The sequence below is a fragment of the Ochotona curzoniae genome, unplaced genomic scaffold (genome assembly GCF_017591425.1).
Source record: "Ochotona curzoniae isolate NIBS_2020 unplaced genomic scaffold, NIBS_Ocur_1.0 scaffold_4701, whole genome shotgun sequence".
Classification (NCBI taxonomy): domain Eukaryota; kingdom Metazoa; phylum Chordata; class Mammalia; order Lagomorpha; family Ochotonidae; genus Ochotona; species Ochotona curzoniae.
In genome coordinates, this window is record NW_024467122.1 from 48,748,672 (window position 1) to 48,768,654 (window position 19,983).

At 41.7% G+C, this 19,983-nt stretch overlaps 1 protein-coding gene across 1 annotated transcript in view; it reads left to right on the forward strand.

The window, feature by feature from the left end:
- The window catches only part of BUB1B (BUB1 mitotic checkpoint serine/threonine kinase B), a 62,173-nt gene that overhangs the window by 25,264 nt on the left and 16,926 nt on the right, over positions 1–19,983 (forward strand). Inside the window, exons 9-14 of the mRNA XM_040969514.1 lie at positions 4,527–4,756; positions 9,800–9,912; positions 10,418–10,536; positions 13,262–13,311; positions 15,304–15,364; positions 15,461–15,566. Coding sequence (XP_040825448.1) covers positions 4,527–4,756; positions 9,800–9,912; positions 10,418–10,536; positions 13,262–13,311; positions 15,304–15,364; positions 15,461–15,566 — 679 coding nt within the window. The remainder of the gene's footprint in view (positions 1–4,526; positions 4,757–9,799; positions 9,913–10,417; positions 10,537–13,261; positions 13,312–15,303; positions 15,365–15,460; positions 15,567–19,983) is intronic.

The window sequence follows — 19,983 nt, forward strand, 5'->3', positions numbered from 1 at the left end:
GCAAATAAAAAAGGGGAACCTGTACCAAAAAGGGGAACCTCTAACCAAAAAAAGGGAACATGTAGCAAATAAAAAAGGGGAACCTGTACCCAAAAAAGGGAACATGTAGCAAAAAAAGGGGGAACCTGTAGCAAAAAAAAAAAAAAGATAGTATACTAAAAACGGGAACATGTACAAAAAAAAAAGGAACACGTAGCACACTCACAAAAGAACCTGTACCCAAAAAAGGGAACCTCTAGCCAAGAAAGGGAACATGTAGTAAATTAAAAAAGGGGGAACCTGTAGCAAAAAAAAAAAAAAAAGATGGGGAGAGAAACTGTAGCAAAAAAAAGGTACCAAAAAAGGAACATATTACCCCCCAAAAAAGAGAGCATGTAACAAAAAAAGTTAAATTCTTTTTCGTGTCTCATTTTATTGCTAACACATTTTTAAGGTTTTTTATATCTTATTGATGTGTAGTTAAGGAAAACCAGTTAATTGGAGGAATCCCAGAGCCTATGAAACTGTTACCTAATGCAACGTAATAAAAAAAAAAAATTTAAATCTGTAATAAAAATTGCACATTCCCCCACCCAATAATGTGTCGTTTTCTTTTTGCTCTGTGTAGCAGTAACTTTTATAAATAATATTAATTTTTTTTCACAGTTGAATAATTGTTTTGGCTTCTCTGTCCCAGTCCTTCAATGTCATGCCCCTCTGTGCTCAGTGCTCTCACAGCGCTGTAGTACATGTGTGCAATCTTCTGCATGTTCCCCATCACCTTTGGGCTGAAATCCCCAAGTTATCATTCTGATTTGGCCTCTGCATCTCCACTTTACCTTCTTGCATTGGTCACACTAGACTGAATTTATCTAGAATAGCCTAAGAGCTGCCCTTACCCACTTCTAACTGAGGCTGCTGTGTTTACTCTCTGCCACAGCTTTTCTTGTTTCTACCTTCTGGTGTGTGGCCTCCTTGGTGCTATGTCTCCCTATCTTCAGTTCCAGTCCTGGAGTTCTCTCTTATACCACGTGTGGTGACCTGAGTTGAGTTCCAGGCTCCCGGCTTCAGCCTGGCCCAGACCAACTGCTGTAGGCATTTGAGGAGAGAACCAGCAGAAGGAAGATTGTTTTCTTTTATCTTAAAATCTTATTTTTTTTTAAAGAGATGTTAATAAAAAGCCAAACTGCGTAAGGTTTGGAGAAGAGTACCTGGGAACTTTTCTGTAGTATTCAGTATTTTTAAAAGCCTAGAAATTCTTTTAAAAATAAATTTTTAAAAAATTATTTTATTAGGGCCTGGCAGCGTGGCCTAGCGGATAAAGTCCTCACCTTGAACGCGCTGGGATCCCATATGGGCACTGGTTCTAATCCCAGTAACTCCACTTCCCATCCAGCTCCCTGCTTGTGGCCTGGGAGGGCAGTCAAGGATGGCCCAAGGCTTTGGGACCTTGCACCCATGTGGGATACCCGGAAGAGGTTCCTGGTTCCTGGCTTCCGATTGGCGCAGTACCGGCTATTGTGGTCACTTGGGGAGTGACTCATCAGATGGAAGATCTTCCTCTCTGTCTCTCCTCCTCTCTATTATCTGACTTTCCAATAAATAAATAAATCTTTTAAAAAAAATGATTTTATTAGAGGAAGGTCTTCTGATGATTCACTCGCCAAGTGGCCACAATGGCCAGAGCTGAGCCAATCCAAAGCCAGGAGCCAGGAACTTCCTCCAGGTCACAAATGTAGCAGCTGGGACACAAAGCACTGCACATATGAGTTGCTTAAGAGGAAGTTCAGGGCCTGGCACAGTGGCCTAGTGGCTAAAGTCCTCCCCTTGAACGTGCTGGGATCCCATATGGGTGCCAGTTCAGATCCCAGCATGCTTCCCATCCAGCTCCCTGCTTGTTGCCTGGGAAGGCAGTCGAGCATGCCCAAAGCCTTGGGACCCTGTACCTGCGTGGGAGACCTGGAGGAGGCTCTGGGCTCCTGGCTTCGGATCAGCACAGCACCGCCATTGCTGTTGCTTGGGGAGTAAATCATTGGATGGAATATCTTCTTCTCCGTCTCTCCTCTCAGTATATCTGCCTTTCCAATATAAAAAACTGAATCTTAAAAAAAAAAAAAAAAAGGAAGTTTAGCCACTTGAGCCATCAAGCTAACCCTTGCAATTGTTCATTTCAGTTTCACATTGTTCTTTGTAAGTGTATAAAACATGGTTGATTTTGGCATCTTTTGGGAAACTTATTTAATGGTTATTTCGTGAATCTAAGTTGTAATTAATTTTATATATATAAATAAATAGAAGTATATATGGCCAAAGTGAGAGCATCTGCCTGTCCTGACTGAAGTTTCCAGTCTTTACTGCCCTCCTGTCACCCTCAATAGCAATCCTTGAGCTTCCTGTCATCGTTTTCCTAGTGGTTCATTTTTTTTAAGTTTTATTTTATTTTTATTGGAAAGTTAGATGTACAGAGTTAGTTGTACCATCCAATGATTTCACTGGTCCACAAAGGCCGGTGCTGTGCCAGTCTGGAGCTTCTTCTGGATCTCCCACATATGTGCAGCATCCCAAGGCTTTGGGCCGTCCTCGACTGCTTTCCCAGGCCACAAGCAGGGAGCTGGATGGGAAGTGGAGCTACCAGTGTCCATATGGATCCTGGTACATGCAAGGCAAGGACTTCAGTTGCTGGACTACTGCACCATGCCCAGTGCTGCATTTTTTTTTAAGATTTATTTTATTTTTATTGGAAAGACAGATATACAGAGAGGAGGAGAGACAGAGTGGAAGATCTTCTGTCCGATGACTCATTCCAAGTGACGGCAATGGCTGGAGTTGAGCCAATCCAAAGCCAGGAGCCAGGAGCTCTTCCGGGTCTCCCATGTGGGTGCAAGGTCCCAAGGCTTCGGGCCATTCTCAACTGCTTTCCCAGGCCACAAGCAGGGATCTGGATAGGAAGCAGGGCCTGCCAGGAGTATACCAGCGCCCACATGGGATCCTGGTATGTATGTGCAAGGCAAAGACTTTAACCACTACATTATCGCACCAGGCCCCAGTGCTACATTTTTTTTTTTTTAAATTGATTGCATTGCATTATGTGACACAGTTTTATAGGCACTGGGATTCCCTCTTCCCTTCCCCAAACTCCACCCCCGCAATGGTGGATTCCTCCACCTTGTTGCATTACCACAGTTCAAATTCAGTTGAGATTCTTTCATTGCAAGCATCCACAAAGCATAGAGTCCAGCATCTTATTGTCCAGATAAGTTCAACAGTTTCTTGGGGAGACCGTCTTGGTCTGAAGGTAGAGGCCACAGAGTATCATCCCAATCAATTAAAAGCCCCGACATTACATCAGTAACAATTTATAACGTAATGGAATTAGTTGACATGGTATTGAGTAACCAACATGTTAAAAGAGAGGAAAAAAGGAATGCAAGTTCTGGACCACATCCTATGACTTCTACATTGACATTTCAATTATTAGTTTATATACAACTGGATTCTATACACCTTAAAATGGCTATAGATTACTATTCAGCTGTCTCACATCTATTTTAATTTTAGTATTTAGTAGTTTATAGCGTTGAAGCATGATTTTGCAGAACCTGGCTGTTTTCCGGGTAGTCTAACTCTGTAACTCTAACAAGACATGTCAACAGTTTAGGTGAACAGTTTTAGGAAGGGTGTGCAGAGAAATCTTCAATACTCTAGTGAGGAGTAACTAATCTTTGTGTCCCACCCAGTGAGTTATAAGTGCATCCTCACTGACCGTTTCCTGTCTGTTTCTAAACTTTCCTTGTTGTTCTCTGTCTATCTATTCTAGTTTTTTTATTTGTTTGTTTGTTAGTTTGTTTTGAGGGGATTCTGGAGCAATCCTGATGGTCATTACGAGAGAGGGTGGGGACCCAAAGTCGACACCAGGCAAGGACCAGAGAAAGCTCCTCTCCCTAGTCCCGAAGGAAGTTTACTGTTCTGTTTCTGAAGACCCCTCAGTACTCCTGGTTGCCTTTCCGATGACCTTGGATCCTACAAGGCAGCATTTGGGCTTCTTCTATCCCATGTGGGAGATCCAAATGGAGGTGGGTGACCTCAGAGTTCTCAGCCTCTGAAGGCACTCCAATTCCCCATGGTCTCCTTGGCGGTTGGGATGCAATCCTCAGAGCTCGTACTGATAGTCCTTGGTGAGGATCTAGGAGTCTTCAGGGTTGGCAGTGCTACATTCTTAATACTAATTGTTTTGAGTGCTAAATTGTGAAGCACTAATATTTTATGTAAGCTAACTTCTTTCCTTCAAAATGTGGTATTAAGGTTTATTTTTACCTATAAAAATAAGCTACTTGACAATTTTAACTTATGCCAGGGTCTCCTCCCTCATCCTAACAGACGCGGTATTCTGATTACCCTGATAAATTATTTTTAGTCTCTTACATTTATGTTTTTTGTTTTCTTAATGGATCACATATATATAGCTTGTCACTGAAACATCTTTGTGTTTGATCAAAATAACCCCTTTTTAGTGGCTGTAGTGAACAGTTGTTACTTTGCTTCTTTAGGACACCATGTAAAATTGAACCCAGTATAAGCCATGTCCTAAGCACCAGAAAGCCTGGCAAGGAAGAAGGAGACCCACTGCAAAGGGTTCAGAGTCATCAGCAAGAGTCTGGGGAGAAGAAAGAGAAAATGATGTATTGCAAGGAGAAGATTTATGCAGGAGTTGGGGAGTTCTCCTTTGAAGAAATCCGGGCTGAGGTTTTCCGGAAGAAACTAAAAGAGCGAAGGGAAGGTGCGTGATTGAATTCAAGTTTGTGGAAATAATTTAGTCCTAGCAAAGCTGAGCTGTTAGGTTAAGCTCTAAGTGGGGAGCTGCCCCATTATTACTAGCCTTATGTGATTTTTCTGTGACTGTCCTGTGTCTCTGAACTGGCATGTACGTGCATACCATGCCTCCCCCTGTAGTTCTTTTCCTAATGTTGAATGTTGCCTGTTTCACTCTGCCTAAAATTTCTCCAAAGACAAAATCAGTGCTTGCTTGAACCCAGGCATCCCACGTAGCATTGTAACTGCTGTGAGTTACAATGAGTTAAGGGTCAGTTCAGAGAAGCTTTGCACTGAATTGGGAAAGTTACTATAATGAAATCTGTTCTGCTTCTGGGGCCTGGAGTGCTAGGAGGAAGGCAGCAGAGCAGAAAGGGGCTACAAAGTGGAGAGTTTGACACTTAGGCTGTCAGGCATTGAAAATGAAGGGCAGTAAGGACAGCTTTGAGAAAAAAATTGGAAGAGGGTCCACAAATAAATGTCACCCCTTTGGACACTGTCATTAAGATCTGTATCAATAGAAAAGGAGTTATGTTTCTTTTATACATGAATATCCAGAATAATCTGCTATTATAGCTCAACTCTCTAAATTCCCGTAAAGCAAATTGTTAGTGAATTTAAAATGTGTTTATTTTACATCAACTAGTGCCTACCATGACTGACAGAAGTGCTCAAGGTCCAAATAATAGATGAAAACTACAACTTGGGTATCTAGGCTATGAAATAAAAATACCTACAAAGAAAGCATTTTAATAAATGTGTACCAGTGGTGAGCATCTGGCAAAAGTTAAGCCCTCACCTGAGCCCCATGTGTAGTAAGGAGTCCCTGGGTTTGAGTTCTGCTCTGCTCTCTGTTCCAGCTTCCTGATAACACAGCTCCTGGGAAGTGGTGGTGATAGCTGAGGTGGCTGGGTCTTGGCCCCAGCTTGATTCAGTCCCCACTTTTGAAATTTGAAAGATGTCTCTCTGCCTGTGAAATAAAGAGTAATAAAAATAAATTAATAAAATTTCTCAAAAGACTTCTATTCTAAAAATGAGATTCACTGCAATAAAGAAATGGGTTAGGAGAGTAAATATGACTTTGACTTGGAAAAAAAAAAGACAAGGTTTTCTTTTTGTTGTTGTTTGAGGTGAAAGTTACTTGCTTAAAGGAAGATCCTAACTATAGCAAGAATATAGAAATAAGATGAAAATATATTTTATCCTCAGCTACTCGGAAAAGGACTGTTACAGTTTGGTGGGATTTAAGTATCTGAAAAGAAGTATTGATTGATGTCTGAATGTTTTTTCTTTAGTACTTGTTTCCAAGTCTACTTTATGAGCTTAAAATTTCCATCTGAATGGTTTGTACTCTTGTGAGTCCTCATACCTATAAATATGAATTATTTATTTGAAAAGCAAAGTTACAGAAAGAGGCAGAGGGACATCTTCCATCTGCTGGTTTAGCCCCCAAATGACTGCAACAGTCAGGTCTGGCCAGCTGAAGCCAGGAGCCAAGAACTCTTGGGGTTTCTCAAGTATGTGGCAGACCCAAGTGCTTGGGCTGTTACTTGCTGCCTACCTGATACATCAGCAGGGAGCTGGTTTGGAAGTGGAGCAGCCAGGAAGTGAGCCAGGCTCCCATATGGAAATCTGGCTTCATAGGTGGGGGCCAACTCACTACACTTTAGTGTCTGCCCCTAACTGTTGGTTCTTTATTTCTGTTGAAGCCTGGCTTCAAAGATGGATACAAGGAAAGAGGAGGCCACAACCTGGACTTATGCACAAGGTCATTCTTCTCACAGCTGGTCCCAAACTTTTTTTTTTCCCCACTACTCCAAAAATTCTGGCTTCTTTTAGATTCGTGTTCCTTCTTTTTCCTGTCTTCTGAGTCTCCTTAGCGATTTCTTTTTGACTTGTAAGTCTCTCATTCATCTGGCTTATTATCTTGCTTTTCAATGAAAAAGAGAGGGAGAGACAGAGAAGATGTATTTCATCTCATACCTTACTCTGCACATGGTCATGATTGTCAGGGCTGGGCCACTTTGAAGCTGGGACCTCCATCTGGGTCCCCCACCTGGGTGGCAGCCATCTTCTGCTGCCTCCCCAGGCACATTAGCAGGGAGCCAGATTGGAAGCAGAGAGGTTGGAAGCAGAACCAGCACTGATATGGAATGTCAGGATTGCAGTTGGCATCTTAGCTCACTGTTGTGGGAGATCACCCCTGGATCTCTGCCTGCTGGCCTGTGTGGGAGGTCACAGACCCACAGCACACCTTGTCACAGAGTGGGGGTTGAGAGAACCCCTGACTGTGGTTTCAGTTAACTAAGACCTCAACATGTCCTGTTCACTGGTCATACAGGCAAGAGCAGTGGGTTGCACCCCGGTCTCTCTTCTCTGTCCTTAGATGAGCTGTTCTGGGACTTCATTGATAAGCAGATGTGGCCCATGTTACCTGCCAGCCTACCTGGTGTACATGACCCACAGCCTACTTACCAGCCTTGAGTGTTGTATGTGACTTATGTCTGACTGGAGGGTCTAGAGAGGTAATTGTGCCTTCTAGCCAATTATAGTGCCACTGTTGGGTGGGAGGACTGTCGAGAATTGCTCTTCGACCTTCCATTTTCTTAGTCTATATAAGTTTGTGCTTTCGTTACAATAAATGAACATGCTTGATCAGGTTGTCTCCGGTGGTTCATGCGGCTGCTGAACACCATTGCCTCACCCCCTCAGTGGTTTTAGAGGCCTGCTGGCAGGAAAACCCCCAAGACACTGTGCCATAATACCAGCCTGGGTATCTTTCTTTTCTATGCCTATACCATCCATAACTTCTCAGTTATTGAGCCACCATCCCTCCTGTGATTCTTCCTCAGCCTTATCTATCACCCCCTTGTTGACTATCACCTGGTGACTATACCACTACAGAAATCTCTCCTTACAAGGTCCTATTTTTTGACCACTAACTTCTCTTTTAGAACTCCACTTCTGAAGTTCTTTGGTCTCGTTGAGATTGCTCAATCCATTTTTATTATTCATTACCATCTTTAAGTGCTGATTTCTTTTGTTACAGCTTAAAGTCATAGTCAGTCATAATCATTCCTTGCAAGAACCCTTACCTCCTTTGTTCCTCGGTCCCTGCGTATGTGCCTGCAAAACCTCAACCCTGGTTACATCTGTACCTGCATTCAGGCAGTTCAGATGCAACCATGTATATCATTTAAAGTTTATGGCTACAAACCTCTAATGAACATTCACTATTGCCTAGTAGTTTCACCTCATTTCCCCAGTTTTTTCTGTCTGCTGTACAACTAATTTAGTTTTCTCTCATATTTGTAGACCATCTCAGCTTGATCGTACTTCATATTTCTTTGAGATAATTGAAGCAATCTAATGATAGCACCACTTTCTTACCACCACCAAATTTGCCATTACCTGTAATCTGTACCCATATACTACAGCTCACATCTTTCTGTCCAAGTTGTTAAGATTTCTCTGTTTGGTTTTTAGAACTCATCCCCACTCACCTCAGTGATTTGGTTCTCACAGCTTTTCTTGCATCTGTGTTATTTTTCCCTTCCTACTAAGCCATTCATATCATAATAGAAATATATATTTCCATTAAAAAAGATAAACCCCTCCAGTATCTCCATATTCTTCTCCATCCATCAGCTCATTCTTCTGTTTTCCTAAGAACTGTGATCTCTACTCCCCCAAGTGTTCCTTCTGTTATAGTGAAACGCCTCTGGTCATGGCCAAGCTCAGGGGCTGTTTCTTGGCTGTGGAGGTTGTTTGGCACAGCTGGTGTCGTGTTTCTCCATGAAGTGCTTCTCTTGCCTTCTTTCTTGTTGCATATTCCCTCTCTGTTTGCTGCTCTCCTGTTTCCCTAGGACCTCTTCCCTAGACCTGGGATAGAGTACCAGAAACCCCAGTTATCTTCTCTGTTCACAACTTTTCCTGTTTGTCTCCCAGCCATGGCCTCTCAGATTCATCTCCCCATCTCTGACATTTCACCTGAGCTCCATATTCAGATGTAGATGCATTCACCTGTGCTAACAGACATTTTAAATTTAGCATAGAATCTGCCCAGACCTTTGTATGACTATTCTCTTGTCATTCAGATTATAGCTTTGTAATGTTTGTCAATGATACTCTCTGATCACTGGTGTTAAGTAGCCACTGACTTCTATTCCATACCACAGTGGGGAATATTTTTTATTTCTGCCAAGGACCATTTAGATAGGTATAACATCATTTGTGAGTTGCACAAAAAGTTGTCAATTAAAAATTAGCCCAGGGCCCGGCGCAATAGCGTAGTGGTTGAGGTCCTTACCTTGAACACACCGGGATCCCATATGGATGCCGGTTCTAATCCTGGCAGCTCCACTTTTCCATCCATCTCCCTGCTTGTGGCCTGGAAAAGCAGTGGAGGATGGCCCAAACCCTATACCCGCGTAGGAGACCTGGAAAGAAGTTCCTGGCTCCTGGCTTCAGATCGGCGCAGCACCAGCAGTTGTGGTCACTTGGGGAGTGAGTCATCGGATAAAGATCTTCCTCTCTGTCTCTTCTCCTCTCTCGACATCTCCCTTTCCAATAAAAATAAATAAATCCTTTTTAAAAATTAGGCCACTATAGATTTATAGAATTTTGAGTTCCTTCTGCAGTAGCTTTGGCAAGACCTGAACAAATGATTTCATGGATCTTAAACGGCACACAGGCCAGTCATTCCCCACCCTATGTCACACATTCTCACTATTTTCTTTTATCACTGATTATCTCATTAATTTGTGTGTGTGTGTGTTGTTTCCCTCAAATGTGCGTGGTGGTATCACGTGCCCGAGCACTTTATGCACTACTGAAATCTGGGTACTCAGTTGTGCTTGCACATGGAATGTGCCTAGACCCCAGGAGGACCTTGCTGCACTTAAGTCTTTCTCATCTATATGATTAATATGCGACATGAACCTCAAAGGCAGTTTTTGGCAGAATGAACTGCTATGAGAAGTAACATCTCGGCCAACTAAACTGTTTCCAGCTGAGCTCCTGACCAGTGTAGAGAAGAGAGCAGAGATGCAGAAACAGATTGAAGAGATGGAGAAGAAGCTAAAAGAAATCCAGACTACTCAGCAAGAAAGAGCAGGTGATCAGGTAATTTTTCTTTTTTTACTGTGTGAAGCTAACCTTCACTAAGACAAATTTCAGCATCATCTAAGTTCTCCCAGCCTCTGTTCAGAATTTCTATCAGCAGAAACTCTTTCTTAGCTATCAGTAGCAACAACGTTGAGTATGAAAGTAATTTAAAAGGTGACTTCAAGTGGAATCTATGGCATGTGAAGCTAGAATACAACATTAATTATACTCTAAGTATTGTTTCGTTAATTCTAAGTTTAGCCTTCTATTCTAGTTATGTTCCATTAAAATGGGGTTAACTAAAGAAATTCAGTGTCTGTCTGGCATTGTCTAGCCGAGTATAACAGAACTAGCTCAGACTAGGTACATGATTATTAGACTTGTGGTTCTTTCAACAATAGACATTTTATGGTTAGTGGATATCTAAAAGAGCACAGTAAAGCTGATATTAGAGTTAAGACTTTAAAAATAGCTGGCATTTTCTTCATGAGAGGGATACTAATTTTGTTTATTTAACGCAAAGCAACAAGAAGAGAAGGCGCCTGCAACAGAGACAAATAAGCCATTAACTGCTTCCGAGTCTCAGAAAGTACAAGGAATGACTCAGCCCAGTTACGTTTGCCCAGAAAACCCTTGTATCAGGTAAGACATACAGGTGAAAGGGGCAGTGCTGGCAGCAAAGTGTTTGGGACCAGCTGGTGACTCCCTAGTGATGCGAGGTCTTCGCCACTTAGAGTACTGAGAATGTTTTCTATAAATCCATGTCAACATAGATATTGATGTTGATGAGCTAGGATAAGATGTTAACTTTTTCCCATATATTTCTAATAGAAACAAATATAATTTAAAAACTAGAATGACTCCGATTTTTTTTTTTTATTGGAAAGGTAGGCTTACAGAAAAAAAATAAGATTTTCCATCTGCTGATTCACACCCCAGGTGCCCACAAAGACCAGAGCTGCACCAACCTGAAGCCGGGAGCTAGCTTCAGGTATTCCACACAGGTGCAGGAGCCCAAAGCTTTGAGCCATCCTGCATTGCTTTGGGCCATCCTCCAGTGCTTCCCAGGCCACAAGCAGGGAGCTGGATGGGAAGCAGGGCATGCTGGGATTAGAACTGGTACCCGTATGGGATCTTGGTGTGTGTAAATTGAGGACTTCAGCCGCTAGGCTACCATGCCGGGCTGTATATTTCTCCTTAAAAAAAAAATTTATTTACTTACTTGAAAGACAGAATTAAAAGAGAGGAAGAATCAGAAACTAATATCTTCCATTCATTGGTTCACTCCCCAAATAGCTACAGTGGCTAAAGCTAGGTCAAGACAAAATCAGAAAACTAGAACTCCATGTAGGTCTCCAACATTGTTTAGAGGGGACACAACCACTCAGGCCATCTTCTGTTATTTTCCAAGTCACATTAACAGGGAGTTGAACTGGAGTTAGAGCAGCCAGGACTTGAACCCATGCTTCATGGGATGGGAAGGTGTCACAGATAGCAATTTATCAACACTGCACCACAACATTTGTCCCATTCCTTCTTATTTGAATGTTTATTTATGTATTTGGAAGGCAGAGAGCCAATGCACTGGCACTACAGTGTAATCCTCCATCTGTGTCACTGGCATCCAATAGGAGCACCGACCGATTCAGATTCTGGCTGTTCCACTTCTGCTCCAGAACCCTGATAAGTGCTAGAAAAGCAACATAGCATGGCCAAAGGCTTTGGTCCCCTGTACCTACATGGAAAACCCAGAAGCCACTCTTGTTCCTGGCTTTGAACCAGCCAAACTCTGGCTATTAAGGGCTATTTGGATAGTGAACCAGCAGATAGAAGATCTCTATCTCCTTCTTCCCCTTTCTCTGTAATTGGGACTTTTCCAATAAAAACAATAAATCCTTAACAGTATCAGAAGGAGAGATCTTCCATCCATTAGCTTACTTTCCAAATGGCTGCAACAGCTGGGGCTGAGCCAGGCTGACACCAGAAGCCTGCAACTCTTTACAGGTTTCCTACATGGGTGACAGGAACTCGCTCTCTTGAGACAAGCATCTGTTGCCTCCTAGGCCTATCAACAAGGAACTAAACCAGAAGCATAAAAGCCAAGATGCAGCCAACACTCTTACATGGGATGCAGATATCCCACGTTCTAGCTTAACACTCTGGGCCACTACATCCACCCTGTATTTTTTCCTATTGTGCTCCATTTTTGTCCTATTAAAATGTCAGCTTACTGTTTTCTAATCTGCTTAGTGCTTTTTGTTGTTGTTGTTAAAGGATCTATTTATTTATTTGAAAGGTAGAATGACAGAGATCTCTTCAACTGATTGACTGCCCCAAAGGCGGCAATAGTTAGGGCTATGCCAGGGTAAAGCCAGGAGCCGGGAAGTCCATTCACTGGAAAAAAGTCCATTCACAGAAGAAAATGAAGTACTCAGGATACCTTTCCATGTACATTAGTAGGGAGTTAGATCAGAAGTAGAGCAGTTAGCAGGCAGCAGCTTAATGCGCTACATCGCAACACTGTTCTATTTTTTTAAAGATTTATTTTTATTGGAAAGGCAGATTTATAGAGAGAAGTGACAGAGAGAAAGCTTCTTGTGCTGATTCACTCCCCAGGTGGCCACAATTACTGCACCAATCTGAAGTCAGGAACTTCTTCTAGGTCTCCTACTCGGCTGCAGGGGCCCAGGGCTTTGGGCCATCCTCTGCTGTTTTCCCAGGCCACAAGCAGGGAGCTAGATGGGAAGTAGAACAGCCAAGACACAAACTGTACCCATATGGAATTTCTGCACTTGCAAGAAAAGGATTAACTAATTGAGCTATTGCTCCAGAGCCAGGAATTTCTTCCAAGTCTCCAACGTGGGTGCAGGATCCCAAGGCCTTGGGCTGTTCTCAGCTGCTCTCCCAGGCCACAAGCAGGTTGCTGAATGGGAAGTGGCGCCCCCCAGGACCAGAACCAATGCCCATATGGGATCCCAGCACATTCAAGGCAAGGACTTTTAACTGCTAGGCCACCACGCCAGGCCTCCTGCATAATACACTTAATGTAACCTTACATCTGTTATCACATGTGAAAATACTTTCAAATCTATGGAAAATCAAATTAAACTAAAGCCATGTTATTCTTGGGGTTTTCAAAAAGTTTATGGGAAATGTATTTTCATAAGAAATTTTCATAAAAAAATCATGCATCTGTATAGAGCATTTTAGTGAATGAAAATTCCATCTTGAAGGGAGTGTGAATTGACAGCAATAGAATATTTTTTTTCTTAAAGTGAAGATTATGTTTAATGGAAAAGTCTCTGATTTTAAAAATTGTTCTTTCTGTGGGTAGAAAGCACATGTTTTAAAACATGTTTCTTTACAGGGAAACATCACTCACGGAAAATATTTGGCAGGGACAGCCTAATACTAAAGGTGAGTTTTATTTAACAGCCATATGGCAAACTTGCTAATAACAAATGCATGATGTAAAAAATAGCAAGTTTTTTTTATAACTAGGAATTTCAAAATTGGCAGAGAAGTATCTATGATTTTATCATATGTTTGACTAATGAAATTCGGAATAAGCACATAATTTGAGCTAGGGTAAATTTTTAATTTTTACATTGTTTTTAAAGCTTTGTTTATTTATTTGAAAGGCAGAAATACAGAGAGGGAGATGGTTCACTCCCCAAATGGATGCAATGACTAGGGCTAGGCCAGATCAAAGCCAGGATGCTCATCCAGATCTCCCATGTAGGCACAGGGGCCCACTCACTTGGACAATGTTCCATTGCTTTCCCAGGCACATTCACAGGCAGCTGGATTGGAAGTGGAGCAGCCTGTTCAGGAACTTGCATATGTATGGGATGCCAGCATGGCAAATGCTGGTTTAGTCCACAGCATGAACTGCATAATAAACATATTAGGAGTATTTTCATAGATTTCCTCAGTACTACCAAATAAGTTTAGACTTCTGTCACTGTGTGCTGAGCCAAGCATATCTGTGATATCCAGTAGCTAAAACTATACAGAAAGTGAGTTTTGGGGAAAAAAAGCAAGGTTAACAGTAAATCTATCTAAATTTTCAAATGGTTCTCCTTTGTACTCAGAAACATGTTAAATGTAGTGGAAACATGATTATCAGGTTTTTTAAATAACAAAATCTAATTAAATCACTAACCTAATCCTATACATTATCCTATGTATAGGAAAAATAAAGCATATAGGAACTTATAGAAAAACTCAAGGAAGTGTTATTGGCAAAAGTTGGCATTTTGTGGCAAAGAATCTGATTTCTTCAGTGAAACATTATCAAATGAACCCTTGAGAATAAAATAGGAGTCTTTGGACTAGTTAAGAGTTTATGAATCAGGCCTGGCCTAGCGGCTAAAGTCCTCGCCTTGAACGCACCAGGATCCCATATGGGTGCTGGTTCTAATCCTGGCAGCTCCACTTCCCATCCAGCTCCCTGCTTGTGGCCTGGGAAAGCAGTCCAGCACGGCCCAAAGCCTTGGGACCCTGCGCCCGTGTGGGAGCCCAGAAGAAGTTCCTGGATCCTGGCTTCAGATCGGCATAGCATCGGCCATTGCGCTCACTTGGGGAGTGAATCATCGGATGGAAGATCTTCCTCTCTGTCTCTTCTCCTCTCTGTATATCTGACTTTCCAATAAATAAATAAATCTTAAAAAAAAATTTTTTTTTTAAGTTTATGAATCTATTCTGTGTTCCAATTCAAACACACAGATTGGTTTTTGTGGCTTTTTTGTTTTAATTTTTAAACAACTGGCAAATGAAACCTTCAAGCTAAAGATCTAATTGCTAACTTTATAGTGATATTGTTTAACATTTTTTTTATAAAGATTTATTTATTTATATTGGGAAGGTAGATTTTACATAATGAAGGAAGGATAGAAAAATCTGTCCGCTGAAGCCATTCTGCATCAAGGAACCAGGAGTTTCATCCGGGCCTCTCATGTGCACAGTGTCCCAAGGCTTTGGGCCATCCTCTACTACTTTCCTGGGCCACAAGCAGGGAGCTGGATGGCAAGTGGAGCATCTGGTATATGAACAAGTGCCATTATGGGATGCTGGCACTTGTAGGCTGAGGATTAGCCAATTGAGTCATTTTGCCAGGTCCAGGATTATATTTTTTGAGAAGTATCTTTTAGAAAAATGTATGTACAGAGACAGATATGAAGTGATTCTTTTGGATTGGGTTTGGTGGGAGATAAAACAGACAAGAGCATTCATGTTTAGATAGTTTGTTACATAATTGCACAATCTCTTCATGTTTAAAGTTTTCTATTGTTTAAAAAAAATTGACTTTCTGCTTTCAAGCAAAACTAAAGGTTATATAATTGCTTCAGTTGTCCTGAATAGCAAAACATTGACTTGTCTGTATTTATACTGAGTCTCTTTCTGCAGATCCCAGTACACCTTTCTCCATTTTTGATGAGTTTCTTCTTTCAGAAAAAAAGAATAAAAGGTTTGCTTTTTTAAAAATGTCTTATAATGTAAATGAGGTTGTGCTGTTGACAAAGCAATAGTAAATGAAGTGGTTTTTTGGTTTGTTTGTTTCTAGTCCTTCTGCAGATCCCCCAAGGGTTTTAACCGAAAGAAGACCGCTTGCAATTCTCAAAACTTCAGACAGCATCACCTCCAATGAAGATGCATCTCCAGATGTTTGTGTAAGTCAATATCAACAAGCTAGTGCATTGTTTTTGTTTTTGTTTTTTAAGGCTTATTTTATCTATTTGAAAGGCAGAATTAGATAAATCTTCCATGCTTTGATTCACTCCCCAAAAGGCCATTAACAATGGTGTGAACTAGGCAGAAACCAGGATCCAAAACTCTAGTCTCCCACATGGGTGGTAGGAACCCAAGCACTTGGACCATCTTCCAGTTTTTCCTGAGTGCATTAATTAGGGAGCTGGATTGCAAGTAGAACAACCAGGACTCAAACTGGTGTTCATAGGGGATGCTAGTGTGAGTCTACAGCCTAATCCACTGCTGCTCAATGCCAACCCAGCCTGGGTGTTTCACTTAAATCTCATTGAAGTTTGGAGTTAAAATTAAAACCATTGGCTTGAACTTAGTATGTGAAAAGAGAGCTAACATCTTTAGTCACCAGAGAAATGCAAATGAAAACCACAATCAAAATCAACTGATACCCACCCACTAAGATGCTGTAATCCAAGATAGACAGTAACAAGTGTTGATCAGTTTGTAGAGAAATTAGAATTTATATGCTGCTGGTGGAAATGAAAAATGGTACAATCACTTGGAAAACAGTTTGGCAGTTTCTTAAAATGTTGTGCAGTGATTACTTCTTGACTCACCATTCCCCCTCATAGATATAGACCTGAGAATTAAAAATGTGTTCATAAAAACCTGGACACAGGGGTGGGTGGTTTGACATATCATGTTAAGCCACCTCCTGCAGCTCGCACATCTTTATGGGTGCCAGTTTGGGTGCTAGCACTTCCATTCCAACTCTTGCTTCTGCAACCAGAAAAGCATCAGATATAGCCTAGGAACTTGGGTCCCAGCACCCATGTGTGAGACTCCTGGCTTTGACCTGGCACAGCTCTGGCTTTGTGGCCACTTGGAAAGCAAACCAGCAGATGGAATATCTCTTCTCTGTCTCTGCCTTTCAGATAAATTTTAAAAATCTTAAATAATGATTTTTAAAAAGAGGTAAAAGAAAAAGAACCTGGACACAGATATTCATAGAAGCATTACTAATGGCAATAGACACAATCTAAATGTTTGTCAGCTGCTGAGGGGATAAAGGTATAGCCATACAGTACAATGTTACATGGCAGCAGAAAGGAATGAAGTTCTGATATAAATTGTAACATGATTAAACCTTGGAAACATTACTCCAGGTGAATGGAGCCATATAGGAAAGACAATGTAATATGATGTCGTTTACATGAAGTATCCAGAGTAGACAAATGTAGATTGGGGGTTTTCAGGGGGTTTTGGGAAAGGGTGATAGAAAATAACTGCTATTAGGTATGGGGTTTCTTTTACGAATGATTATTTTGGAATAATGGTGGTAATGTTTGTAGAACATTGTGAATATTGTAAAAGCAATTAAAATGTATTCTTTAAGAGGGTGCATTTTGTTGTGAATGTTTACCCTAGCAGTTAAGACACCTATATCCCACACCAGAATACTGGGTTCAATATCCAGCTGTGGCCCCAGACTTCACCTTCCTGCCAATGCAGACTTGGGAGGCAACCTAGCCATGCAATTTCTAACCAGATTATAAATATGCCAAGAGGCATTTTTTTTTTAAAGATTTATTTATTTATTGGAAAGTCAGATATACAGAGAGGAGGAGAGACAGAGAGGAAGATCTTCCGTCCGATGATTCACTCCCCAAGTGAGCACAACGGCCGATGCTATGCCGATCCGAAGCCAGGATCCAGGAACTTCTTCCGGGTATCCCACACGGGTACAGGGGCCCAAAGCTATGGGCCGTGCTGGACTGCTTTCCCAGGCCACAAGCAGGGAGCTGGATGGGAAGTGGAGCTGCCAGGATTAGAACCGGCGCCCATATGGGATCCTGGTGCGTTCAAGGCGAGGATTTTAGCCACTAGGCCACGCCACCGGGCCCAATGCCAAGAGGCATTTTTGATGGAAAGTAGTCCGACTCCAATCCAGCTATAAAGAATTAGAATTTACAGGAAAAAAAAGTTCAAGAGTATAATTTGGGCAGTTGTTGCTTTTGGTTTTATTATTGTTTGTTTTTGAGAGAGTGAAAGCTCCCATCTGCTAGCTTACTCCCCAGCAGCCTGCAACGTTTTAGACTGGGCCAGGTCAAGGAGCTGAACTAGAGGCAGAGTAGCCAGGTCTCAAACAGGCACTCATGGGGTGTCCCCGCCTAGAGGCAGCACCTCAAACTTCTATGCCATCAAGCTGGCTCCCCAGTTGTTTGTTTAAATACTTTCCCAGGTAATTCTGAGACAGTTACGCATCAGCTACTATGAAAGGACAATGATGCAAAAGAGTAATTGTTTTCTGTGTTCTAACAGATTGCATTTGGACACCATAGTTATAGGGTCAGCTGTTTACGTGAATTTTTATAGGGAAGGGGTATCTGGAGCCTGCAGCCTTGTCATCCCCATACAGGTGCTGACTTACCTCCCAGCTGCTCCACCTCCTATTCCATCTCTGCTTGTGGCCTGGGACAGCACCAGGAGATGGCTAAAGTCCTTGGGCCCCTGCACCCACTTGGGAGATTCAAAAGTAGCTCCTGGCTCCTGGCTTTGAATTGACTCAGCTCTGACTGTTGAAGCCATTTGGAGGGTGAATCAGTAGATGAAAGAGCTCTCTCTAGCTCCCCTTCTCTATAACTGCGTTTCAAATAAAAATAAAATTATATAATTAAAAAAAAAAGATTTACAGAGAAAGAGAAGGATCATCCGTTCACTGGTTCTCTCCAAATGACGGCAGAGACCATAGCTAGGAAAGTCTGGAGCTTCCTTTGGGTCTCCGCAAGGGGATGGGCCCTAAGACTTGAGCCATCTTCAGTTGTTTTCTCAGGCACACCATTATGTAGCTGGATCAAAAATGCAGTAGCCAGGACTTGAACTGGCTCCAATATGAGATGCTGACATTGCAGATGGAGGTTTAACTTACTATACCATGTGCCAGCACCGTCATATGAATTTGAGTAATAGGTAACTACCAGAATTTTTATCCCCTAAAAAAAAAATCATTTAAAATGTCTAAATTAGCATTCAGCATGATAGTCTCGTGGCTAAACTGCTCACCTTGCATCTGCCAGGATCCATGTGGGAACCGGTTTGTATCCCAGCTGCTCTACTTCACTGTGGCCTACTTGTGGCCTGGGAAAGTAATGGAGAATGGACCAGTGCTATGGGACTCTGCACCCAAGTGGAAGACCCAGAAGAAGCTCCTAGCTCCTGGCTTTGGATTGGCTCAGCTCCAGCCAACTCTTGTAGCCACCTGGGGAGTGAACCAGTGGATGGAAGATCTTTCTCTCTGTATCTCATTCTCTCTGTGGAGCTAACTTTCAAACAACAACAAAAAGAATCTATTTTTTGAAAAAAGAAAGTCTAAATTAATAAGACTTTAAGTGGTAGTTACATAAATACACATTTAGCTTTAGACATCTGTTTTGCTTTAATCTTCTATTTTTTAGTTACATTTGTTTCTCCTAGATGTGCCTCCCACTTCTACTTACTAATATTGAGTCAGAAATTCAAATTAAATGTCAAATTTTAATGATCTATAAAAATGAATATCTAGTATACCTGATGGTTAAGTGAAATAGGCACTTTATACTGGAGCAGAATAGAATACATTGCCATAAATTCACTTACTTTAGAACTCCCATTTTAAATGCATAGGAGGTACTTGGCACACAGCTTCCTGTGTATATATGGTAACAGCTGTTGTCTTTGGAAACAGGAATAGGGTGGAATTGGGAGGTGTGTAGGAGGGAGACCTTTTATTATATAGCCTTTTAAACTGGTTGACTAATTAAAATCATGTACATGTATTACTTTTAAAGATAAATGCACATTTTAAATGTGCCTAACAATGTTAGATTAGGTAACAGCATTTTAAATGAATTTTTGTGTGTGCATTCTCAAAAAAATGTGTTTTCATGATTTTCTATCGTAATTATGATTAAACCTTAAGAAATAAAATTAAGTGGGCCAGGCACAATGGCCTAATGGCTAAATCCTTGCCTGGCAACTGCCAGGATCCCATATGGGTACTGGTTCATGTCCTGGAGGCCCCACCCACTTCCCATCCAGCTCCCTGCTTGTGGCCTGCAAAAGCAGTGGAGAATGGCTCAAAGCCTTAGGACTCTGTGCCAGGGTGGGAGACCTGGAAGAATCTCCTGGCTCCTGAATTCAGATTGGTTCAGCTCTGGTTGCTGTGGTCACTTGGGGAGTGAACCAGTGAATGAAAGATCTTTCTCTCTGTCTCTCCTACTTCTCTCCATAAGTCTGCCTTTAAATAAAAATAAATGTTTAAAAAGAAAAAACAATGAACTATGTGCCATAGAAAGACTTCCAGAGAATAAAAGATTATCAAAGGGCCCAGTGTGGTAGCCTAGC